The following is a 26,748-nucleotide window of genomic DNA, read 5'->3' as shown; positions in this document are numbered from 1 at the left end:
ATGGGGTGGGGAGAGACCAGGGACTGGGTAGGAGTGGGATGAGAGAGCCCAGCAACTGTGATGGGAGCAGGTGACGGCGCGCAATACATACTGTCCATTTGGAATTTCTGGGGGGTCCCGACCTGCCCAAATTTTGCTCAGGGGGGCCCCGGCCAAAAAAGTTTGAAGACCACTGATCTAGTGATATGGATCGCACAGCCTCCCCAACATTAAATTATGACCCCCCAATGTCAACCTGCACCCCAGTGGGACAGGATAGCGCACCGCTTCTCCACAAGCTGACCTGAAACACTGGAAATTCATTACCATAAACTCAATTTTTTGTAGTTTATAGGAAATTAGTAGGTGGTGTCAAAACGGTTCTCAGGGATGAGGACGGCTCCCTAATCACACACAGCCTGTGTCGTGTTGATGACACTGGTGTACAATTAGCACTCGCTGCAGAAGTAAAAAGAGGTCCACTGCCATTAACCCCTTCACTACACAGGTCGCAGGACTCGTCACAATGCACTAGGCCAAGAACATGCAAGCCGCGATCCCGGTCACATAGTGCAGAATCTCGGCTGGGGCGGTAGCCTTTTGGTATCCCAGGAACATCCGACGCCACCTCTCTGCCCATATGGTGCCGCACCCCTGGGCTCTACCCTATGGAGTAGTCGAATGCAAGATGTCTTTTCTCTCTGTGTGAGGAAATCAATAGGAACGCTGGGACCATTGGCCGCGTGGATTGCAAGGGAAAGTGCCGAGTCTGTGAGTAGTGCAGCCATGCAGGACCACTCCAGGAACAGCCAGCATCAAACAACATAAAAAAGACCGGAAATAAAAGGGGCCATCTTGCCAATCCAGCTGCAATCATTATAGGAGTAACCCATTAACGTCTTCCAATTGTATAGGCCAACAGAAGCACGTGGAAAGCACCGGCCTAAGGCGAAGATGCTTTTCCGCAGCAGCCTGCGCAAATCTCGCACTGCACAACACTAGCTTGGAGCTCATTGGAAGAACGTCGACTTGTGCAGACATTATTGCTGCGAGAAGGACTTATTGCTGTGCAAACAAGAAATGGAGCACGTGTTTCTACAAACTGCAAAACACCAGAAGCCCTCTGCACCCCCCGCGGGCTCCTTCTCAGAATCACGTGGCTCTGGCGGAAACTGCTCTGTCCCTGGCTAAGCGGCCCCCTGTGCAGCGCCGCGGCAGATGGCGAGCACGGTATCAATATTTGTGAGGACAGAGAAAGTGACTTCTCCGTTATCAGGACAAAAGACTATTGATCAGTACTTCCCCCGAGCTGGCAGCATCAGAGGGGCACATCTGGAGGTATCGACTCCCCCCACGCCCCGTATTGTTGGGCATGGCCCAGAAAGGAAGCCCGTTTCCCTCCTCTCGCTGATCAGCGTGTACCCCTCGTTCTGCTCCACTGCAAACACCGCTAGGAAGCCTCCATGGGCAGACGACTCCTCGGAGAAGGTAAAGCCGAGCTGCCTGCCCCGCGTTGCCCCCACAGTGCAAGGAATGGAAGACACAGAGCTATGAACACTTCCAGACAGTGGCAGCTGGTACATTATTTAAGTTCAGGGGTGTAAATATTTCTCCCACATATGGCATGGCGACCAAGCAGAGCGCAGAAGCAAGAATCAATCACGGAGATAGGGGGGTGTTCCTCCCCCAGCAATGTTTTATAATGGGTTAACATGGTGCATTTTAGAGCACACTTTTTAGAAAACCATTTGCAATTAGTTTTCTAGGAGAGTTCATGAAAAAATCCAATAGATGGAAGTCACCAAAAGTGCACAGGAGCATTTCTAACACATTTTCATGATGCCTTTGCCCACAATATGTGCCAGTATAAAACATTTTCACACTGGCAGTGCCTTACATTTCCATGCTGACTGCACAAAATATGCTAGTATTCCCATACAAGAACATGCTCATGTTTGCTTTGCGAAGAAGGCCAGTAATGATGCTATAAGAAAACACGTCCATGCTTGTTATGCCAATATATGGCAGCATCCTCGCGTAAGAACATACTCCAGTTGGCTTTAGCATTAAAAATGCATGCCACAGTATGAAAACATGTCCAAACTGGCTGCACCAAAATGCCAGGCGACATAATAACACTTATGCTTGCTTTATCAAAAAGACCACATACAAAATGTCATAGCACAATAAGAAATGGCTAGACTGGCTGCAACAAAATGTCAGTCAATCCACGTATGCTCAGTAAAAAAGAAATGCCATCCCTGCCTCCAGGTGCGCCAGTGCCTTGCACTCAGACATAATCACTTTCATTATGAATATGATTGTGTCTGACTGCGAAGTGCTGGGGGGTCCAGGGGGCAGCCATGGCCTTTTTTACTGGGCATAGATGTAAAGTAAAAACTAGGATGCCTGCCCCCTGGGGCTCGAGTGCCTCGCAGGAACAGAATCAATTGTGTGTTTACGTGGTGCTGGGGGGCGCAGGCATGGTATTTTGTACTGCGCATCTATGCCCATTAATAAATGACATGCCTTCCCTCTGGGTCCTCCAGAACCTCACATGCACAGATAATCAATTGTGTGTGCATGCGAGGTGCTGAGGGGTCAGGCATGACATTATTTTTGAGGCGCTAGGAATCCTAGGGGACTGGGTTGGCATTCTTTATTGGACGTACCTAGGGAAAAAAAAATACCATTCCCGTCCCCTGGGTCCCCCGCGCCTCACACACACACACAATTAATGTGTTGTGTATATGCGAGGCGCTAGGAGGCACAGGGCTCAGGCATGGTATGTTTTTACTGGACCTCCTCAGTTCTCCACATGCACACAGCACACCATTTTTAAAATCGCCAAAAGACAATTTTCATTTGCCAATGGATAGTAGCGAATGCAAATGTGGAGCCTTGCCAAATAGTATGCACAGCGTGAAGCAAACCTTCTCACCAATCGTCACAGATGACAGAGGAGAGCATCATGAGCCATTCAGTGTCCCACATCTGCTGCACGATGGCACCCACCCAGGCATGAGTAAACAAAAAATACACTGCCCACTGGTGTGTACAAGTCACACCACTAGAAGGACTAGGCATGGAATGCCACAACAGACTAAATGTGTGGGCACTGGATTTAAAATGTCTTATCACAATTATCAGATTTTTATATGTATTGAGAATTATTGTGAACACCCCTCCTGAAGGTTTTAAAAAAAACATGCCTCCACCGCTTTAGATTTGCCAGCACACAACAGAGATGTGATGGAAAGTGGGCACACCATAAACCATGGCGACAGGATAGTCTACGATCTGTGGGAATAAAGCGAGAGGTATTTTGGAAAGGAAGCCATGGTGAAAGATGGGCACACTGGTAACAGTACCAAAGAATTGACAAAGGCAACAGTGTGGGCTTTTTTCTGTGCAGGAGATAGGCATTAGCAGTGCCTGGCAAATGCCCACCCAATACCCAGACACAAGCTAAAACTGGCGGTGCCACTGCTTATTTTGTACAAGACTTCAGTGCAAGGAACAGATATAAATCAAGTGGCTGAAGGCACACTTAGGACAGTTGCATTACACCAATAGCACATTTACAGCTGCAATTAAGCCACTAATTCTCAGCAGGCTACTTACAAATAACACTACCAGGCAAACGTTTGGGGTTGCTGCATGGCAGAGATTATTCAAAGAGATTCCGGGAGGGCGTGCTTTGGGCTGGTAGGAGCGGGTAGTGGACGGGGAAATGCCATAGCGATTAGCATGCCCATGGGCAGTTAATGGGTGGTAAATAGCAAATCAACACCCAAGAGATGTGTGTCACTCCCCACGTTTCCTTCCTAGATGTACTCAAATGCAATAGTTTATGTCTGCAGGTGGCGCTTATGAGCCAGCTAACAGCTCAAACTAAAAAGGTATAGTTCAGCAGACTGCATGTAGAACAATACAGAAATCTTGCATGCGGATCTCCAATTCTTGCATTTTGCCTTTGTTCCGTGGTTTGTATTCATGTACAGGCAACCATGCACTGGACGAGCTATTTGAGGCATGGTAACTCCAGGGTGACTTACCCGAACCACTCGCTCTCAAAATAGGGTCACCAAATGAAATGTAGAAGACTATCCTGTCAATTAAATGTAAACGAAGTGATCTTTTTAAATCAAGTGAATGATCAGTGCAGGGACACCATCTGTAACTTTTGATGGTGCATGGGCTGGTTTGTACTCGCAAATGCCACCTGCTGTTTGAGTATATGTACAATGTGCCTACAGGAGAATTACTCGGTTAAGTGCAGCACCATCCACTACATTCAGGTGTGAAAGACGTATAAGCTTAACCTCCCAATGGGGGAATAAGTGTGTCTGAGATCTTATCGGACTCTGCGGCTCTTATACAGGCAGTGGGTGGAGCCCAAGCAGCGCAAAGGCATTCATTTCATGATCGTCAAGTTCAAAATGAAATAGACTTGTCACAACTGATTTTTGAAATACATGCAAATCGAGAGCTGTGTGTCTAGCATGCCGGCTGGAATGAGCTGCAAGGCAAGAAGCAACTTGTACAGGTTATTCGATAACCCCGAGTTTGGGCAGGGTGGCATTAGGCAACAGAGGCTGGGGCCCGGGACATGGCCATCTTTCCCAATGGCACATTTGATACTTAAACGCACGAAGGCATAACTCTGCAAGAGATCAATTAAATGATATGACTACAAAGTTACATTTCAGCTGTACTCTACACCAGCTAACCCAAAGTGGGCCAGTAGATCCCCTAAGACTTGCCCTAGGTGCAGGCAGATCCATGTGACTTGTTTGGCAATACTGGGATGGGATTGTTCTGTTTTGGGTTAAACTATCTCCATGTCCTAGCCTTTTCGCCTATACCACTAGAATATATGGAGATGGGATCAGCTTGGGGTGAAGTAGACTTTTATTGCCACGCATGGGTGTAATTTTAGGGAGTAACAAGGGTGTTTGACCCCCCCCCACCCCGACTCCCCACCCTAACTTTTGTGGCACATCATTTTGTCCCACTTATTTTGCAGGGACCCCTTTCATTTAGATGGCATGCCCCCGTCCCCCCCAACATGTTCAGCAAAGTTACTCCACTGTTACCAAGGCCATCCTGAATGCCAGCGCGCGAATCATTTTACACTGGAAAGACTGGCATCCGGTGGAGAGGTCTATGCAGCTCAGCGAGTCTACTGCTCAGCATTCCATTGAAACGATGATGGCAGGCAATCGTGGACAGAGGTTTATGAGGCTATGGCTGAAGCAGATGCGTATACTGTGTTCCAGGCATAGGGACATGGATCACCAAATAGCATTTTATGAACGGGCGGGCCTTGTGATCTCATGCCGAATAATGCTGCACCATGCACTACTATTCCATGCAGCATGATGGGTATGGATCGGATTTAATAGTTGAGAGTTGTTGGGGAGGTGTGTAGAAGATTCGGTATCCACGCATTTCACCGCGGTATTTTTCATTGCGTGTTTTTTCATCGCCGTTTTTATTTCGAAAAAAAACTCACCGTTTTTTTTGGGGGGGGGGTTAAAAAATTAAATATATGGTTGTGGGTGTAAGGGAATCCAAAAAAAAAACGGCGTTGAAAAAATCTACGATGAAAAATACCGTGGCGAAATAACGTAGAACCATGGATTCATGGCAATTCGGGGAGCTGTGGCGTATCCCGTTCCGAATTCTCCAGACATGTGCGTATGAATTGCAATGTTTTAGATCCCGTGTGCAAAAAATAAATAAATAAATAAATATTTATTTATTTTAAACGCTTGTGCTTCTTTAGCTTAACCGGCTGCTGAATGCGCCGACACATCCAGGTATAGAGAAACACTTAACCGTGCTCTAAACAGGAGGGCTTTTTTAGCCTACATTTTCTAAACGACCACAGAGACAAGTCCGGCTTTGATCTCCCATTTGGCAAGCGCTAGACAGAAATCCAGGGAGGGAGCGAGCTCCCACTGCTGTGTCTGCACGTGTCCGTCTAGGGGGGCCTGCCTGGGAAAACGTCAGCCAGCCCGCAGAATCGGAGAATGAACGCACTCCATACCTGGACAGGGACTAAAGTTGGGGGTGACACCCGAGCAGGAAATGGGCTGTAAAGGGAAGTCTATACTGCGAAGCACAGGCGCTTTAGCGTGCTGCTACAGCTTACGCAGGAAAGCTAGCTACTGGGCAGGATTCTACATACCAGCGCTCTAAAATGAGTGGGTAACCACACGGCCTGCACACAAGTTCACTCGAACTAGTAACAGAGCACAGTACATAAGCATGTCACACAGCACTACTACAGGTATCATTTCCCACAGCGTATACCCCTAATTTCCCCTTTGGCGCACAAGGCAGCCCTTAAGTCTCAGGCATTGTCGCTACACGATGTCACAACGCAGCTCGGCCGGATTTCAGCAGAACACAACTCTTCAGACACCCGGCAAGGCAGGCAGCTGGCCTGTCCTACATGTGCACACAAGGATACAGTGCCAAAACCTTCCTCAAGGACACGCTGGGCGCTAAATGAAATAATTATGACACGAAACTCTGAATACACGTGTTGCCACAAGGAGACAGATATGCACAGGAAAACAATATACTTTGATCAGCCGCTTGTATACAATTTAAAAGACGGTCGCTGCTGCCATACAAGGGATTAAAACACAACGAAAACCCCACGCACACATGCAAAGCAGCCTGCCGGACAGTAACGAGCTTTGACTAGTAGACATGGCTACCCCACATCTCGCCCACCAGTGCTCACTGACACATATCTGTATTTCTTTTTAATGGAGGGGGTCGAGACGCCAATGTTTACATCCTCGTGGCAGAATCCAGGTGGCAGGGGTGGAATGACCCAAAGACAGCCCATGCGGACACAGACCCTCGCTCCTTCACAAAGGGCAGCGGCCGGGGGGGATAGAGGGGAGGGGGTTTTGGGGGTCACGCGCCGCCTCCTGCCCCAGCTCTGTAGGCCCGCCGTGCGTTTAAGGGGAACTTGTACACTGCTCCGAGAAGGCAGTAGGTACCACCAGCCTGGGCATGCAGACACGTTTTTATCAATTTACAATTGGACACCCTGGCTGACGCCAGGAAAGGGCTTAGATCTTATAAATCGATTTTAGAAGAAGTGCAATCTGGCCCACCCCCAGCACCTCATTTCATCTGTGTTTTCTTTCACTTTTATTGGGGCTACAGGAGGCTGCTGGGCGCACCTGTTGGCAGGGGTGGGGGGCGACGAGAGCGCAGCGCTTCCCCCAGCCCATTTCCCTTGAAGCAGCAGCAGCCATCCTGCCTTCCTTCCTCCATCCCCTCCCCCTCCCTGTGACCTGGAAAGGGAACCTCCAGGCTCTGGGCCCAGTGGTAAACAGGGTGGGCCGCAGAGAGAACGGACAGTGATTCCCTGCAGAGGCGTAGGGGCGCCCATCTGACTGCACGCAGCTAGAAGAGACATCCGCGGCTGTCTTTCCACTTGGAAGGTTCCAGGGCAGGCAGACGTGATGTAAAGACTGCGGGGCCCGTGCCCGTGGGAGGGCAGAAAATGAGGCATGCCCCGCTTCCGCGGTGTCTTGAGGGAATTAGGACAGGGCAGTGTGGGAAGCAGCAAGACCCGGGAGGGTCACAGTGACTCGGGGTGTGAATGTAAGATGTCTAGGGTGACAGTGTGAAGAGGAGCCAGGCTAGGAGGAGGCACGGCGAGAGGGGCAGTGTCCAAAGACCACCTGTCAGGAGCCACAGCTGGCAGGCCATGTGCTTAATTAAGGTGACAGGGAGATAATATCAGAGAGGAGAAACACTCGGGCTTTGGGCGCCCTTTGCTAACAGTGTCACACGGTACGACGGGGGGCAGCTCCTCTGTGCAGGGTGGCCCCGTGACATGAAGGCTGGGTGGGAGTATCACCGTTACAAGACCCTGGGGGTGCATAGTGACAGGGCAGCGCGGGGAGCATGCCGTGGACAATTACGTTACAAAGGCTGGACTATACCTGTTTTTAGGGTAACCTGCCAGTGTAAAAAGGTGACATAGTGGAAATGCTGTGGCAAGCATTGTAGGATGAAGGCACCGAAGAACGAATGTCAAAGAATATTGGAGCAAAGTAGGCAATGAGGTTAGGGTGACCGTTTGAGAAGGTGGCTCTGCCAAGTTAAGATGGCGTGACGGGGGAGTCAGACCCTGGGTAACAGTGTGGCTTGAGGGCTGTGGGGCGTTGTGTTAGAATGCCAGTGTGGAAGGCGTCAGGCTGCAAGTGGTAAAGGGGCCGAGGACACGTATATAAAGTTGGGGGGCAGGGTGCTGGGCAATGTGCTGAGGGGGAAGCATAAACAGAGAGAGGGGACAGAGTGGGAAGCAAGCCGCCGGTAGCAAGTATTACAGGGTGTTATGCCAGGGAGCTGGCGTGGCTAGGCCCATTGCTACAGGTGTAGGCAGATCAAGCACTCGTGTTTGCTGAGCTGACAGTGTAAGAAGATGGGGGGGGAGGGTGGTAGGGTATTTGCACGAGGCAGCGATGCTAGCAGGAAGAATGGTCCTTTGAGTGCGGGTACTTGCACAGTGATGGCAACACTGTAGGTGCGGGGTGCCAGGCGCAGTAGTGTGCGGTGAATGTGGAAGATGGTCGAGGAAGCAGTGTCATCAGTGGTACTGGTCAATATGTGGAAGTGGGCTGCGGGCATGTGCAGTACACTGATGGTGGAGTGGCAGGGTGAGAATAGTGGGTTGGTCCTAAAAATAAAAAGGAGGTTGAGATGGGAGAATTGTTTATAGCGCATAGTATCCTCACAGTCGGCCACAGGGGGGGAGAGAGCAGTAAACACAGGATTAGTAAGGAGTTGGATGGAGTCTGGGCTGGAATTTGCTGCAAGGTGGGTGTGCGGTATGAGGTTAGGGACACAGTACCGACTGTCAGTGCTGTAGGGCGAGTGAATGAATACACGGTCAAGTGGCCAGTGCAGAGTTTGCTGCACGGCCACCGTTGCAATGCTGCACGGTGAGTGTGCAAGATCCAGGAGTCGGTGCACAGTTCCCTGCAGTCCTCTAGCGCGAGCCTAGGCTTCGCTGCATGCCGATGGTGTGTGCTGTACGGGGTTCCAAGCGTGAAGCATGCGGGGGGGGGGGGGGGGGGGGGGGGCGGCGCGGATGCAAGTGCTGCAGAGTGGGGTGCAATACTCCTCCTTACTGGGTGAGCGCCGAGGTGGCCGGCTAAACATGGCAGTACTCACCCCACTCCACGTACTCCAGGATGTTCTTCTCCCGGCGCAGGGGGGAGCCGCAGCACTCGTCGTACAGGCAGATGAGGGTGTCCAGCAGGGTCTCGACGCTCAGGCACTGGCCCTGGCTGCGCACGGGCCCGTCCAGGATGAGCTGCTCCAGCTGCTTCAGGCGCACCTCCCCGGACATCTTGGCTCCTGGTGCTGGTGCAGCGGCGGACGGGGACGGGCTCGGCTATCCCCGGGGGGTGGTGGGGGTGCTGCTGGGCCCGGGCGCGCTCTCTGCGCGGGGCGAGGGCGGGGAGCAGTTCTCCTGGGCTCACACCGGGCGCTGCCGATCCCTGGGTCCTCCGCCGCCGCCGCCGCTGCCTCCTCTCTCCGCGGTCCAGGGCTGCCGCATCTCCCGGGCGTGGCCGCCCTGGGGGCGCCCGGCGCCCCTCTCCCTGTGTCCTCAGAGCCGGGGGGCGCCCTCCTCCACGGCGGCACACTTGCTCGGTGGAGCCTTCCTTCTCGCCCTTTCCTCAGAGGAGCGGCTTCTCTGGGATCTCGGGATCCAACATGGCGGCTCGGGCCCTGGAAGCAGTGAAGAGAGGCCGGGGCCTTGTGCGCGCCGCTAGGCCCCGGGAGCGGGCAGGGGGCTGCGGGTAGAGGCAGGGCGCTTGCTGCAGCAGCAGGCCGGGTGCGTGAGGGGCCGCTGTGCCCGGGAGGAGGCTGCACAGGCAGCAGCAGCAGCGGGGAGGGAGGAGCCGGCCAGGGCCTGCGGGAGGAGGCGGAGGACGGGCGGGAGGAGGAGGAGGAGGAGGAGGGCGGGTTACAGGATGCAGTCCTCCCAGCCTCAGCCAGGGATGCCCGGAGCTCCCTCCGCAGGCTCCATCCTGCCCTCCTCACCCCGCCGCCCAAGGTCGCCCAGCAAGCAGCCAGTGTGGGAAGCTGCCTGGCACCATGGCCAGCGCCCTGTCGCAGAGCCCCAGCGAGTGACACTTTCACTTAACTCATTTCCACATTCTCCCTAAATAAACGCGGGTTTCCCATCAATGTAAATTCACATTAAGATATAGTTCCTTTCTTTCTCTACATAGTATAGCTTTGTTTTAGCACGAATGGAGTTTATGCGGCAATAACTAAACATTTTCAGTGATATTCGCAACTCCCCAGATGTGAACACGTCTGCTGTCAATTGGAAAGGCCGTCAAAACCTCCACGTTCCATTTGACATATTGTGACTGGTCGTGCCGCTTAGTAAATAGTATTTTCTTACAGTGAGGCTAGATGCACATTGAGCAAAAACTTTTGATAAGGTGCTAAAAACGAAATCAGCAGGCCCCCATGTACTTACCTGAGCACCTGCAAGGAAATAAGAAATTCTGGGGGAGAAATCTGAGCACACCCGCAGTGTCTTTATGGAACACAATCAAACCACTCTCAGAGCACCAATGTGTATTGGAAGGCTTGTTTTTCTCTGGTTCTCCGACCTTTGGTGTCGCTTTTTACTCATGTCTAACCATACTCCATCGTCATTTTTTATCTTAGCCCCTACTATTTACTCCCCAAACATCTAACTGAGCCGTTGAGAGCATAGAAGAACTTGGGCAGCGTTCTCTGTGGATTATGTTGCCCAGCCAGCTGTTACTGTGACCTTTTTTAGGGACCTTTGATTGGAGTAAAATACAGTGCCCGTGGGGTTGTGAGGAATTAGATCATTCTCACAGTGGGTGGGCGCTCACCTGTTTTTTTTGTTGTTGAAATTTTAAAATAAATTGAATGATGTTAGACCAGCCTCCCTCCGGAAAATGTTTTGCACTAATCCGCACACATTTTCCCAAGCTCACCACCAGGGGCATAGGAGACACATAAAATCTGGGGGGGACAGGAGCCACCTTGGGGACTTTGCATGGTAAAATTACACAATCCATCAGGCCGGGCCAGCAGCCAGACAGTCCATGTTGTGCGCCCTGCTGTGTGCCGCCCTATTGCTATACGGGTTGTTACGTGTGTCTCCATCCCATTACATAGCAACCGGTTTCAGGAAGTTGTCCCGGGTCTCCCCCTGCCTGTAGAAGCTGCAATTCCCTAGGGAATGTTTTGCCGGACGGTGCCCGCTCCCTGACGGCAGATGGAGCGGGTAAATATGGCCCTGTGTGTTGTGTTTGTGAAAATGGGCCGGGAACTAATGCCACATATTGATTGCCATTGCTTCTTCCCAAGGGTGTCAAAGTACTGTGCCAGTGGTTGTATTGGCCCAAAAAGAAACGAAAGTGGTTTTAATGAGCCTGTATGTTCCACCTGTGCAGTGTTGCAATGGCAACTGGGACGCTCGGATTCTGCAACAAGAGGAGCCTACGTATGACAGCAGGACCAGGGCAATCCAACAGCATTAGACCAGAGAGCATGGCACAGTAAAGAGTTTGTTGAGCTGCCCACCCACCTTGAATGGTGCATGTAAAGTGAGAGGCAGTGGCAGTGGGTCAAGGAAGAAGACTAGAGTCATTTGGGTTAAAGGCAGGCAGTGTGAATTGGCTTGAGAGGGAATGGTGCTAGTAACAGCACAGAGATCATATGGCCCAAGAGCTTGGTGATGGGAAAGAGAACAGTTCAGGCAGAATGTGAGGGGAGGGGGCAGGGGAGAGAATGAAAGCTGTATGCAAGGTTTGAAGAGGAGTTGGGAGCCAGGATTATGTAATTGGAGGGGACAAACAGAATAAACAGTCACAGGGAATGGAACTAACATTGGAGAAAGCTGTCCATAAGAGGATAATTCTGGGCAACAAACAGCTAATAATGCCCATAATTCCACAACTCTGATTGGGTGGGCAACCATAAACATTCTGCAAAAAGGGTCCTAAAATATATTTGTAGCTGTGCTGATTTAAACTCTGTTCTAGCTCATATTTCCGTTTGTATTGTCCAACTGAGGCAGAAAGTGGTGGCATAATAAAGCATCACTAGCCAGTGTGCCCCAACCAGTAATGGCCCACCACCTGAATTAAGGCGCAAATGCAGTGAGGGTTTTGGCAGGTGGTGCACAGAGCTCTTTATTGCCGGTATGGCCTTTCAAAGCATGCTTTATCACCCGATTTGTTTGTGGCAAACAGATGCAAGCTGAAAGTGTAGACTTGTTTTTCAAAAACAAATACAACTACAAAAAGATTTTTGTCTTGGAGAATCCAATGGAAGCTTTATAAATATCCCCCTTTCTGCTTCAATGGCAGTCACAGTGCTTGAGTTAATGTGGGTCGGGAGCAAGGGTTGAGTAAGCAAGCAGACATGCATTTTGATTCATTTAGTTCCATTAATTCCAAATCTAGAAGGAAATGGGAAATGGGGGAGATGGATAGTGAGCAAATGCTTTAGCCAACTACGAAAGTGGGCTGGGTAAAATGGATAACACCCATGTCCAAGCACACTCTTTGGCTGTAGCATCTATTGATAGTGCTAATGAATGATACCACCTGAGTCTGCAGGTGAATTAATGTATTCATTGGACTGGAATACATATTTCCCATGGATGTGTGTGAGCAACCAACCATTGTGAGGGCTTCCAAAAGCAAGCAATGGGAGATCAGAGGGATAACCCCCCACCGCCCTTAGATTACATTTTTTTTAACTAAAAGATTACAATTGTGCATTTTATGGCAGAACTTTTTTGAACCAATGGGTAAATACCTATAAAATATACAATTGATTGTGTGGGGTATCACATGAATAAAATACAAAAATTGGATGCTAGGTTACCAACAGTACACAAGAGTATTGTTCAGTGCATTTCCGGATCCTGCACACAATATGTCCCAGTATTCTGCTAGTGTCAAAAGACATTTTCAATCTCCATGTTTCAATATACGCCAGTATTCCAAAAATAAGAACACACTCATGTCGGTATTGCCCATAATGCCAGTAATGCCACTGTAAGAAGAAAAGTTCACACTGGCCGGACTCATATATGGCAGTATTCCCATATGTGTTAGTACTCCCATGTATGAATACCTATGATGGATTGGCCCATAATGTTGTTGCCACATTTTAGTTGTACTAATTAAGGGTAATATCCTTATCTAATAAAACTCAAATTACCTTTTCACATAATACCTCAATACTGCCATGTAACTTTTAAAAAAAAGTGTCAATGTTGGCTGTGGCAATAGTGGCTAGTGTCTCCATGGGAGAGCCCTCATGAAACCTTTGACAATAATGCCAGTAATGTTACCATGCCATTATAAACATGTCCATGCAGGTTATGCCACTATAGGCCATGAAGAAAGTATGCCCATGCTGCCACTGTAAACATGTCCATGCAGGTTGTGTAACATTTACCCATATAAGAACACTAATTTTGGCTTTGCCCATAATGCCAGTAACATTGCAGTGACACAGCCATAAAAAACATGCCCATCCTGGTTGTGCCAACACAGATAAGTACCTACATGTAAGCAAGCTCATGTTGGCTTGGCCTCTAATGTCAGCCACGTTGCCAGGCTAGTGTATAAAAAATATGTTCATGCAAGCTATGCCAACATAGGCGATAACACCCTTAAGAACAGGCATACTGCAATTTCCCATAATGCCTATAATATTGCCATGTCACATTTAAAAAAAGATCAATGCTTGTCCACGTTTACCAATCACCATCCGCTCGCAAAGTGGCCCTGCGCCAGCTCCTTCCATCACAGCCCGCAACCCCCCATCTCTTTTCATCACATCACAAATACAACATCCCCGCGCAGACTAAATCTCACTTGAGAATTCATAACCACACAAGCTCACACACAAATACTCTTAACACAAACTCACACTTGAACACACACATATGCTCACATCCAGGCCCGGACTATATCCCATGGCCGAACCAAAAATACAAAATGCTGGTGTGGGCCAGTTGTTGGTTAGAAGGGGCCACTTTATTGGCCAGTTTGGGCCAGTAGATGAGTTTATTTACCCTGCAGATAGTAGTTTTGACCAGTGTTGCTGAATAAATATTCTGTAAAATTCACAATTTGCATCATACGTTATCAAAAAACTCCTCCTTGGTTAATATTTAAACCGTGCCACAAAAGGAATGAATTGCCATTTGCAACTGTGGGACCCTTTTTCGTTGGTGCCAGAGACAATTTTATGGCCCAGTGCGACCCTGCTAACATCGCACATTCATGCACCATTATAGCACGTGTACATGAACAGTATCGCTTTCTCTCTCACAGAGACAGGCACACACACATTTGCCTTTGTACTTACCTTCAGTCACAGTAGCAATTACTTCATCAAAGGGCTTTGAGTATACATGCACTGTACACACAGGTGAGGGTTCAGGTGCCTCTCCTCAGTCCTCCATCTTATTACTCTGAATCAGACTGGGGGGGCGGGGACGCAGCAGGGGAACGGAGAGGGGTGGGTGAAGACATTTGTTTTCAGTCATGGACAGGATTTCCAGTGGCCATTCTGGGAAATATGTGTTCTGTGAGCAGAAGTATTTTTATTCTGCAGTCTGAAGAATTTGTACTTTTGCATGCTGACGGCTGCAGCCTGCAGATGTATTTTTACATGCTGCATGATGCAACTGCAGACAGTCCAGAGACACAGTGCACTGCACTGTGCACAACAACACTTACATATTCTGGGGGGATAAATGCCATTATATCCCCCCACCTAAAATTGAGGGGGGATTTGTCCCCCCTACACCCCACATGTCCTAGGCCCATGCCCACCGCATGACATACACATAGACACACATACTCTGGGTGGACACAGCCTACATGTGCAGTCCCCACTATCATATTTAGTTGGAATATGACCGCAAGGATTACACATTGTCATCGCAGAAGGGGAGGGCAAAACCTTCCCCTGCCATGGCCAGCCTAATTATCAGATGCTCCATGGATCTGCCCTGTCCTGTTGTTGAGAGCCTGCAGAATGGTGGCAGTGATTACATAATTAGCATACTAACAGAGTATGTGTCCAACAAGCCCAAATGGGGCCTGGCTGCAGAGGTTAACAAAGGAGACAGGAAACCCCAACACCTTTTGATATGCACTGTGTCAACCTGAAGCCAACTCCTCGCCCTTAGTATCAATGGATAGTGAAATGTCATGTCTGGGAATGCGTGGTTTACAGTAGTCATCCCCTCAGGGAGACTCCATTCAGAAGGTAGGAGTATGTGATTTGACGGAGACAGAAAGACTGGTCGCGCCGTAGCTTCAAGGGAAACCTGCCGCTTTAATCAGGAACTACAGAAAACTAAATTAACTAGAGATGTGGAAATGGCGGTATCCATATGTCACTTGTTTACTGTGGGTTTTCATTTTACCAATGTACTGCGCGACTTTCATGTTTTCCAAATCTATTTTCCACCTTGCGCTGTATATGACTGTATATTCGGTGCACTGTTTATGCTCCATGTGTATTTCTGTCACAAGCTTGCATGTTCCCTGGTGTGGCATTGGGTTTAGTCCACTCTGTCCCCTGCACTTGTGGTATGTAATAGGGGGAGTTGGGGGGTGGGTTCAATTCTTGCAGCCCTGGAAAAGGACTCCAAAGAAAACCAGTTAACCCAGTTGTTAAACATTTTTCCCTGCCCAGCTACCAGAATTCCAGAGCCAGCCTGACCATTTCACCCACTACTCTGTAATACCCACCCTCACTTTGTCCTGTCCTCCCTGAGCCCTGCAAACCAGTCCCTCTTGTGTCAATCATGGGTGGGGAGCTCTAGAAAGCCACTTGTGCCACACCGGACAATTACCTCCCCTTGGATCCCCGACTGCTCTGCACTCTATACTTTCATCTCCCCGTATCCTACAGTTAACCTCCCTTCTGAGCTCCAACTGCAAACTCCCCTGATCTGCGAATCACACAGAATACCTGAAAGTGTGTGCTTTGCTCTGCATCCCATATCCCCTGGAAACGCCTGGCAACAACCAAACAAACATTGCCTGAGTGAGGGGGGGCTGGCCCTCGAGGGGTGGAGCAACACAATGTGTTCTGGCAACAACCAAACAAACACATGCCTGGGTGAGAAGGGTTGGCCCTGGAATGGGTGGAGCAACAGACTTGTATAAACTGGTGGAGCGAGGACTGGGTCCCCCTTTTTTTGGTTGCTTCTAGTGGTGTGCTGATTGGGGGGGTGTGGCAGAGCCCAATGACCCCTTTTACAGGTACCCTTGTCTTCCCTCTGCATCTTTCCCCCTCCTTCCCTCCTCAACCTGTTCTAATTTTCCACCAGTAGGCCTGTCTGCCTTCCCCTGTGTGTGTGTCTCTCTCTCTCTCTCTCTCTCTCTCTATCTTTCTCTGTGTGGGTCTCTCTTTCTCCTCCCTTCTTGATCTGAGCGTTCTTGTTGGTTGATGTAAACGCAGTTTGTCTCTCAAGAACTCAGCCCCTTGGTTGTGTATTGCTCTATGCGTGATGCAGATTGTTTTGAATTTTATTCGCTGTTTTATTGGTAGCCAATGTAGTCTTTTCAGCGCTGGTGTGGTGTGTTCTCTTCGGGGAAGTTTTAGAAGGGGTCTGGCTGCCACATTTTGTATACGTTGTAGTTTTTTTAAAAGTCGTTCGGGCATGCCTAAGTATAGGTTGTTGGTGTAGTCTACTCTGGACATGACGAGGGCGATGATGGTGGTTGTTTTGTTGGCGAACAATAGGAACGGTAAGATCCTCTTTGTCACTCGCAGGAGAAAGAAGCATTTCTTGAGGAGAGCGTTTACTTGTGGCTCTAGCGAGAGATTATTTTCCATCAGAAACCCCAGTTTTTTTTACAATCGCCGCTGGTGCTGGGGTTGTCCCGAGTTCCCTTGGCCAAGGGAGTAAGTGGTTTTCTCCTCCATCTCTTGTGACAATCATTATTTATGTTTTGCCTGGGTTGATTTTGAGGCAGTTGGAGTTCATCCAATTGAATACATTGTGGAGGTAGTTTTTCTAGTGTTGAGTTAATTTCCAGGTTATCTTGTATTTTGAAGATTATTTGTGTATCGTCGGCGTAGTTGTAGCAGGTGAGGCCATGGCTTTTGATGATTCTGATAAGTAGATATAGGTAGATGTTGAATAGTAGGGGGTAGAAGGATGATCCTTGTGGTACTCCGCAGGTGGAATCTCTCGGGGTGGATTTGAAGGATTTTATCCATACGGTTTCAGTTCTGTTTGTTAGGAAAGATTTGATCCATAGTAGAGCGGTGTCTGTTATTCCAAGTCCTTCCAATCTTGTTATGAGGTTGTTGTGGTTAACTGTGTCAAATGCTGCTGATAGGTCTAGGAGTATCAAGACAGTGCTGTTGTCTGAGTATGCGTTCATTTTCAGATCGTCCCATATTGAGAGGAGAGCTGATTCCGTTCGTCTCATTGGTCCGTTCCAAGTGATAACAAATAGGGCAATGGTACACGTGCATGAAAGACAGGGATTATGTGAATGTGGGAAGAGAGAGTCTGATTGTGTGGTAAAGGAGAAGTTGGGTGTTTTTATTTATTACATTTTTAAAGAGGAATAATAAGGAAGGAAAATAAAGGAGTGTACGGAGCCTTCCCAAGTGAGGGGAGATGATGGTACCATTTCCTTTGTGAACACGGAGGTAGACAAGTAGGAGCCCTGCATAATTAGTGGGCTCGGATATGGTAGTATTTGTTGTTTTATTTGGTATTTCAGCTTGTTGTTGTAGTGTATTTTGATATTTTTTTTTATTAATGAGGAGTGGAGATCTAAGGTGGGTTGTTGTTGGTATGGTATTTTGTGTATATTGAGTGAGTGTAGCGGGTGTGTGTGAAGGGAAGGGGAGGGAACTTCGACTGAGGGCGACGGGAAGGTGTGGACAAAAGACAGATTTTGACTCTGACGAGCTGCAGTGTGCGCCGTGCATAAGCATGAGGGTAGAAGTTCTGAGTGCTTATCTGTTAAAATGGGAGGAGGGACGCCTTTAGAATACATGTATAGTGTGCTGCCATTGTACAGGGACAAAATTTGAAAAGTACCACAGACAGTGGGTGGTAGAGACATGAGGGGGAATGACACGCTCCTGGCCAGAGCAGGGCACCCATAATAAAGGAGTGCTAGAACACATGAACATATTTTTAGCACCAAAGTATAAAAGTAATCAGCTGCAGAAGAGAAAGGAGATTTTAGATCTTTGGAAAATGATTGAGGGTGTAGAGGACCCTGACAAGGGAGGAGCATGAGATATCCATCGATGAGATACCATAACAGAGGGGGAGTGAGACGTCAACAGAAGATGATGGATTATGTCCATTAAAGGGATATACAAACCCAACCTATGTGCCTGCCACAGCCACCGCCCCACCAACACTGTACGTTCCTACCTCATCTACCGCCCCATCTCAAGAATGTAAGGAAAAGAAGGAATTAGAGGAGGCACTGGAAGCGCCGCGAGTAGAGCTGGCATGATTAACAACAACGCAGATGGAAGAAAGGGTAAAAGAAAGTGGGCTAGATGAATGGCAGGCTGTGAGCATTTTATTTAGATTAGGCAGTACGGCAATAAAGGATGTGCAAATTCAGATGAAGGAGGCTGTGGGCAGGCGAGCATGGGATGTGGGACAGTGAGGTCTGATAGGGAAACGGACAGAGAATTGAGAGAAGAAGCGTGGGACACAGAACACGAGGGGGAGGGTGATGAAGAAGAGGGACAGCAGACACCAGAAATGACACAGAGGGTAGACTGCATGTGGAATGAGAGGCTAAGGAGCAGGTATGGCGAGTGGCAGTGGCAAGGAAGAAGGGAAGTGCAGGATGGAAAAGGGGGGAAAGGGTTGGGCTTGCCGATGCCACTATTACACAAGGTCCTGGGGAGTGCACACTATGTGCGCTGGGCACAAATGGATCAAAATAACTTGATCAAGGTGTTTCCGCCTCTCACTGCAGGCACTGGGAAATGGATTTACGCATTCGAAAAAACAGATGGCAGTCATCCCTTTCGCGGTGGGGAATGTGACAAGTTTGTTGGTAGCAATTGTTGTTGATCAGGCTGGGGACATATGGGTCAAGGCAGGATAACTGGGAGTGAAATTGGACAATAATGCCCACGATGGGGCACCTTTTAACAACCGTAGGGCACCAGTGCGGGATGAGCTACAGCGAACAAATCCCGACACTGCAGACTTATTCTATTTTGCAATACAATGTGGGAGAGGATGAGGATCCTGCACAGTACATTATTAAACTTTAAGAGATGTGGTGGGCTGAGACAGGAGACCAGTGGGACCGATCAGTTCCTCTTTTTTTATTTCGTTATTACCCAAGGAGGTGCAGAATGCACTCAAGAAGATATTGGACATGGAATTGAAAGGGTGGGCGGAGATTCAGACGATAATGATACACCTTTGTAAAAGAATGAAGGAGCGCGAAAAGTTAGCAACACAGCGGATACAGACAGAGGAAGCGAGATTGGTACAGAAATACCTAGCTAAGATAGCTTTAGAAGGGACGGCGCCCACACCTGCACCAATAGAAATGACAGGTAACACACAGGTGCCAGCAGATATGAGGATAGCTACATTTTTGCTAGGAGAAGGAGGACAAGGACAGTGGGGAGGGGGTCATCAGCACCTCAGCACCGAGTGGCAGCAAGGAGGTCCACAGCGGGCAAGAGGTGGGCTCAGAGAGGCAAGGGGGGGCTTGGGGGTTTGGAGGGATATGACCACAAGGGCGTGGTATGGGGCCCTCGCAATGTTGAAGCTGTGGGGAATGGGGGCATTTTGCAAGAGAATGTAGGAGGAGGACAGGGATGGGATCCAGCTCATACAGCAACTATTACCCTGTGGCCCAGCCCCAGCAGCAAGGGCAACTCACAATACCAACTTCTATACCATGAGATACGGCAGGCGCATTCTCAGTTACCCCGTTGACCCCCAGGTGCAAGAGCGGAAAACCCACAAGCTGCTCAACCACAGGTACCTGAGCCCAATGCTTTGCACAGAGGACACATGCCTGCAAATGACGCAATACCAAACAGCACTGTAGTACCTTACCGGTGGTCTCAGCGTCATGAGAGGGAACCCTTTTTCGTTCCCTGTTAAAAACACCTACCCCGACTAGAACAGCCCACAAAAAGCTCTCCCGTGCCCAGTACTATCCAAGACAGTCCACCCTGACAAGGAACCCTTGGTGGGCGCTGAGATAGGAAACAAACACTTTGTCTTCATGGTTAACACAGGTGCTGTAAAAGTACATCCATTCTGTATTGTACTATATTGGCCTAAGCGCACACACACTGAATCACGCAATTGTGCCTGCCGAACTCCATCTTGGTTGTTTTGGTCACTTTACCGGGTTTTCATTCCTAACGCAGTAAAGATTCACAAAGTGACCACTCTGAAAGCTCTTCAAACATGCCCATGCCCAGGAATGCTAAATCTGCTGAGTACATTGTTTGTCTTTAACTTAGTACCTTGAAGAAATGGCACAAACATAGCTAATCTGTACATTAGGTGCCTTCCTGTCTTCCTGACTCTCTTGACTTTCCGTGACTAATTGTGAATATGCGTCTAGAAGATTAAAAGAAGCACAATTCATACCATGTGTTCCTCTGAAAGCCCGAGCTACTGAGTTGAAATCCAGACTGACCTCATAGTCGAGAAACAAAGATAGATAAAGGAACGTGAGAAATGTTACCTTGTGTTAGGAACAAGATATACTTCCAACACCCCACTCGGCTCTGTTCCCAGATAGTAAATTGTCTGAGGGATGACGCAGAGCGCTGCAACATGTGTTGCCATAGCAAAATATCCACGTTCACAGGTCATGAACCATCATCACATGATGAACTAGAACGAATTTGTTGTGGTGTTAGAATTGTATAAAGTATGCCCGTTCCCCCATACCTTCTCTCACCTTCTTTATGGTCGTACACAGTTTAAAAAAAAATCAATTTTGATTTATTTTATTATAACCAAACAAACATAACGTGTATACTTTTTAATAATCACAAACAAATACTTACAATTTCCCTCCCACCTCCCTGTCCCCCCCCCGGACCTACTCTATACTCCTAATCACAGTCATTCTTCAATAGGTACCACTTCTTCAGCGACCATTGATTCACCTTCATAGATCTCCCCCACGTCCTGAGTGACATATGCAGAGGCGGCTAAATCTGCTATAAGCTGTTTCTACATATCAACTCCCCTTACGCCTGGTTCCTCCTCCCTGCTGGACACTTCCGACCACACCACTTTCTCCACATTGGCCCATTTTATCAGGTTCCCCCCACCATACTCGTGCTACCGGTCTCACAGTGCTTTCCATCCCATTGCTATTCTCCTTTTCACCAGGATGTATGCTAAGTCTTTCTGCTTGCTTACATGTTTAGCTCGCTTGGGTCCCGGGAAGCACCCCAGCAGGCAGGCTTTAGGGGAATCTACATCTAACGTGATCCCCGCATTCGCCAGCAATTACGCCACCTCCCTCCAGAATCTACCAATTTCCACACATGCCCAAAACATATGCACCAAGTTAGCATCTCTCTCCCTACATTTCAAACACACCTGGTTACCCGTCCGGTTAAACCTGGCTATTTTGTATGGAGTCAAATATGTTCCATGTGTCATATACAGCTGGATCTGCTGGAATCTTGCATTTCTCAATACCTTCTTGTGATACCTTTTCCCTCTGCTCCATTCCCCATCAGACAGCGGTATGCCCAGGCCCGCCTCCCATTTACCTTTGGCTTGTTCTATTTCCCATCCCACTGTGGACATCAATAACTCGTATATTCATGAAGTTTCATGTCCTCCTTCCGATACATCATAAAAGGACTTGATCACCCTGTGCAGCTGCGTGTACGTGTCGGGTCTGGCCATCTCAATTTCAAGTCTACCAGCAGCCTAACGTGTGTGATATATTGCCCACTATGTATCCCAGTGTCTGCTACCAGCTGTTCAAATCCCTGTGGCTTCCCTTCTTTGAGCATATCCCCTATCGTGGCCAATCCCATGGGTTCCCAACTCTTCCGTACATTCTTCCTGGTTTGTTTGTCTCTCCCTGCTAGAGCCGCCAGTGGCAACTGTGGGCAATATGGTGCTGTGGAACCTAACAGCCTCAATGCTCTACGCCATATGTTGCAGCCCAAGCGCAACATGCGGTCCTCACTGGTTCTGCGCATATCTGGTACCCATATTACTTCCTTCAGGAAGAACGGACCACCCACCGTTTTCAGCAGCCTCAGTTCAGTAGTCGGCTCATCCGACAGCCATCTGACCACATACTGCAGCTGACTGGCTATGAAGTACATCTCAAAGTTGGGCAATTTAATACCCCCTTGCTCATAGGAGTTTTGAAGCTACCATAACGCCACTCTGTTTCTCAACTTATGCCAGATGAAGTCCCGGCATACACTATCAAAAATCTTTTTTGGGATCGCGAAGGAGACATTTGCGAAGCAATGTAGTCGTCGCGGTAGCACTACCATCTTAAGAAGCTCCGCCTGCCCCATCATGGTCAATGACAACCTTCCCCAGAACTGCATGCTCTTCCCTATCCTTTCCAACGCTTTCACCGTGTTATGCTTATGTTCCTCTTGGGGGTCATGGGATATATCCACTCCCAGGTACCTAAATGTAACCAGCTCCCATTTGATAGGCAGCACCGGCAAGCTTTGCTCCGGGTTGCCTCTTTATCCCCCCCAAAGGATATAAACCAAATTTCTGGGGATTCACCGATATACCGGAAACTAGGGCGTACCATGCCAGCACCTCCAGGACATATTGTAGGTTCACTTCCGGATATCTCGGATACAGCAACATGTCTGCGTAAAGCGAAACCAAATGTCTCACCTCCTGTGTGCTTACCCCCACACTTCCCCAAACTCTGCTCTCAAGTAAACCGCCAGCGGCTCCAGCGCAAGTATTAAGAACATCTGGGACCATGGACACCCCTGTCTCGTTCCCTTACTCAGTTGCCACCGCTACGAAATCACGGAGCCTGTTTTGACTCTGGCTATCGGGGAATTATACAGTAATTCCACTCATCTTATATATGTGGGCCCCATACCGAAGGCTTTCATGACCGCCAACAACCAGGGCCACTTAACTGAGTAAAATGCTTTTACTGCGTCAAGCGAGAACACCGCCACCTCGTCCGCCTTCCCATTTGTGTAATCTATTATGTGGCGTAGCCTTCTCAGGTTATCAGTGATGTTCCTATGCGGGACATATACCGTCTGGTCTGGGTGGATAATATTGCTTATCAGCAGTCTCAGCCTCATTGCCATAACTGCCGTGAGGATTTTCCTGTCCTGATTCTGGAGTGACAGGGGTCTATATGACCCACAGTCGGTGTCTGGTTTATTAGGTTTGAAGAGGGGGACAATTACCGACTCCCTTAATGATTCGGGGAGTGTGCCCTTTTCCAATGCCTCATTCAGCATTGGCAACAATGGGGGGAGAATGTCTGTGCTATATTTCTTGTAAAACTCACTGGGGATCCCATCTGCCCCAGGGGCCTTGTTATTTGGCAGATCCTTCAGCACATATTCTAGTTCCTCGATCGTTATGGGGACTTCTAAGCTGTCCCTGTCCTCCACTGTAAGTCGGGGGAGACTTATCTCAGATAATGCCTCTTGTATGTCCACATCCTCCTCTCCTGTGGGCACACTATATAGGCAGTGGTCGAAGTGAACGAAAAGAAGTAGTGGAACTATGTTCCCTGCTGGCCTGCACCCACTCCCCACAAATCCCATCAGCACGCCCCCTCCCACACACAAGGCAAACCCCCAAACACTTGCACCTGCCATTTAATGGAATGATCAGTGCACTGCACTGAAAGTGTAAGCTGCAACGTCGTCCTACTCTTTTATTTTAAAACGAAACCATTCCCCGGAACGGTTTCTTTTTAAAATAAAAGTAAAACGTAATTTAAAAAAGTAGAGGAGCACCGCTCCCGACTGCTCCCGCTCACTTCGACCACTGTATATAGGTCTCTGTAAAAGTCATAGAAGCATTAATTTGCCCCTTCTTGGGTTCCTTGCAAGCGTCCATCTGCCCCTTGCACCGCTCGTATTGGTTGCAGTGCCACCTCACCCTTGTATAACCACACTAGTAGGCGGCCGGCTTATCCCCCTATGCATGGTGGCACTCAATGTATTTTTTTATAGCTCAGGTTCCCCAGCCTCTCCCACTGCACCATGCATTCCTTTTGGAGGCGTAGCACTTCTGTTTCCTCCCGTGTCCTGATACCATTCCTCATCATATCATCCAATTTCTACTATGTCTTTTGCAGTCCCGCACTATTTCCTCCTGTAACCCTTTGGACTTGTCTATTGCCACCCCCCGCACCACCACCTTAAATGCTTCCCATAGAACCCCAGTCAAACTCGCACTTCTGGTGTTAAGTGTGAAATACTCCTGCACTACTGATCTCATGTGGCCCCAAAAACCCACGTCTTTCAAAGCCTCTACTGTGATTCTCCAGGCATGGATTCTTGCACAGGGAGGTCGTATTTGCCATGTGATGACCAGAGACGCATGGTCAGACAGGACTCTGGCTTTATATTCGGCATGTTTGAGCTCATGCATCATCTTGTCCCCAGCAAACACTTAATCTCGTGGATAGGTTTTGCGGGGCCTAGTAATGTGAGAATACCCTGTCCAGTATGTGCAATTTCTTCCACACATCTGTCAGTTTCAGGTCTTGTACCAACGCCTTCAGTGCCTTGGCCGCTATCGTCTATTGTATAGTTAAAGTCTCCTCCCCACACAAGCCCACAGTCCCTGTGCGGGATAATCTTGGGGTATAGTGCCTTTAAAATAAGCCATGGTGTTCTGATTCGGGGCATACGTGTTTGTGACGCATATCTTTGTTTTCTACCATGCCTCTGACAGCACCCATCCTGCCATCCTTATCTACCCCCGTCTGGAGGACCCGAAACGGGACTCCCGGTGCCACCCAAATCAAGACCCCTCTCGCATATGTTGAGTAGGTTGTGTCTACCATGATACCCCTCCATTTCCTCTTCAGTGTATCTATTTTATCACTAGTAAGGTGAGTCTCTTGCAGGGGCGCTATATCAACTTTCAGCTGCTTAAGATATGTCATGACTCTATTTCTTTTTATATAACTGCTTAGCCCTCGGACATTCCACGTTATGATTCTCAGATCACCCATTGTCATATTGCCCATGGAGCTCCCCCTCCTCTTTCGCTCCTTTTGTGTGTATATGTAGGCCCCCCTGCCCCCATTAACCCCAATTTTCCCCCTTCCCATTACCCCAACCAACCCCAACTGTTGCCCAGCTCCATCCCTAGATCTCAGACTACCCCGCATCTCACCTCTTTCCCGGGCTCTGGTACCTGAGGCGCTGCAGGAGGATACTGCACTACCAGTATCCAAACTAAACTACCTATCAGGGGTAATAACACGCCTCCCACTGCCTAGTATAAGGGGGTGACATCTGCGCCTCCTGCACTTAGCAATCAGTTTTCTGCACAATAGTTCAATGTCTACATTCACTTTTGCATGTATTGTAATTCTCTCTGGGTCGTATTCCTACTCCATGTCAATGTCAGTGTTACAATCGCTATCTAACATCGTCTATGTTGGTCAACAGAACATTGCAGGAGGAATTCAGGTTCACTTATCTTGTTCGCTCTGTGTCTGGACCTACGCTCCTTCCGGGCAGCCCAGCAAGTCCAGCCAGCCCGTCGCATCTTCGGGTGTTTCGAAGAATGCTTTGTTCTTGTGTATAACTTTCAATTTCGCCAGATACAGCAGCATGTATTTAAAGCCAGATTCTCGCGGCTATCTCTTGACCGCCACGTAGTGTAGTTATTGTCTTTGTACCAACAAGGTGTAGTCCGGGTACGCTGTAACCGTTGCTGATGCTCTGCTTATCCCCGCACCCCCTTTTGCGGAAGTGTTCCAAAATCTTTTCCCTGCCTTTATAGTTTAATATCTTGGCGATGATCGGCCGGGGAGGGGCACCCGGTGGAGGTCTCCTAGCATGGGCTCTGTGCTCTCTCTCCACTGTGAACCACTCGGTGAGTGCCCCAGCTCCTATCTCTTGCATCAGCATGTTCTCTATATAGTTTGTAGGGTCCGTGCCTTCTTCTCCTTCTGGAAGCCCCACCACTCCTATGTTTTTGCGTCATGCTCGTCCTTCTGCCTCCTCTGCTCAGCTTTCCAGATTGCGCACCTCTTGTCACAGTATATGAACCTCCTTGGTGTTGGCTGGGCTGGTATCTGTGTTGGCTTTCACTTTGCTTTCGAGGCCGCTTGTGCACTCCGCCTGCATCCTCAACCATGGCTGTGTCAATCTTGCTCTCCCATGAGGATTTCAGTTCCACAGTTGCTTCCAGGATCTGTTGATCACTCCGCACTGGAGTGGTCGGTCCACGCGTATCTCCCGCTGCCTGTGTGGACCCTTCTGATGTTTGGGATGGCTTAGTGAAGATATCCATCGTAGGTTGCTTCGCTTGACCTTGCCGGTTTTGTACGCCATCACTTCCTCTGTATGTGGCTACGATGTGGTCCTCCTCATCAGTAATTTAGCTATTGGGATCCTGGTCGCCACTGTGTGGCAACCTCAGTCAGTTCTCTCTTTGGATTCCTGTCAGACGGGCTGACATGCTTGTCTTTCCGGCTC

The 26,748-nt window shown here is 48.9% G+C and overlaps 1 protein-coding gene across 2 annotated transcripts in view; it reads right to left on the bottom strand.

Moving 5' to 3' along the window:
- Positions 1–9,968, bottom strand: part of CDC42BPA (CDC42 binding protein kinase alpha) — a 1,600,792-nt gene extending 1,590,824 nt beyond the window's left edge. For both annotated transcript variants that reach the window (XM_069608679.1, XM_069608678.1), the window contains exon 1: positions 9,196–9,968. In XM_069608679.1, the coding sequence (XP_069464780.1) occupies positions 9,196–9,373 (178 nt within the window). In that variant the 5' untranslated portion in view covers positions 9,374–9,968. The remainder of the gene's footprint in view (positions 1–9,195) is intronic.
- Between the last annotated feature and the right edge of the window lie 16,780 nt (positions 9,969–26,748).

This window comes from Ambystoma mexicanum, chromosome 4q (genome assembly GCF_040938575.1).
Source record: "Ambystoma mexicanum isolate Mex_15411 chromosome 4q, UKY_AmexF1_1, whole genome shotgun sequence".
Taxonomy (NCBI): domain Eukaryota; kingdom Metazoa; phylum Chordata; class Amphibia; order Caudata; family Ambystomatidae; genus Ambystoma; species Ambystoma mexicanum.
The sequence above is the reverse complement of the archived record's forward strand: the minus strand, read 5'-3'. Positions and strand labels throughout refer to the sequence as shown.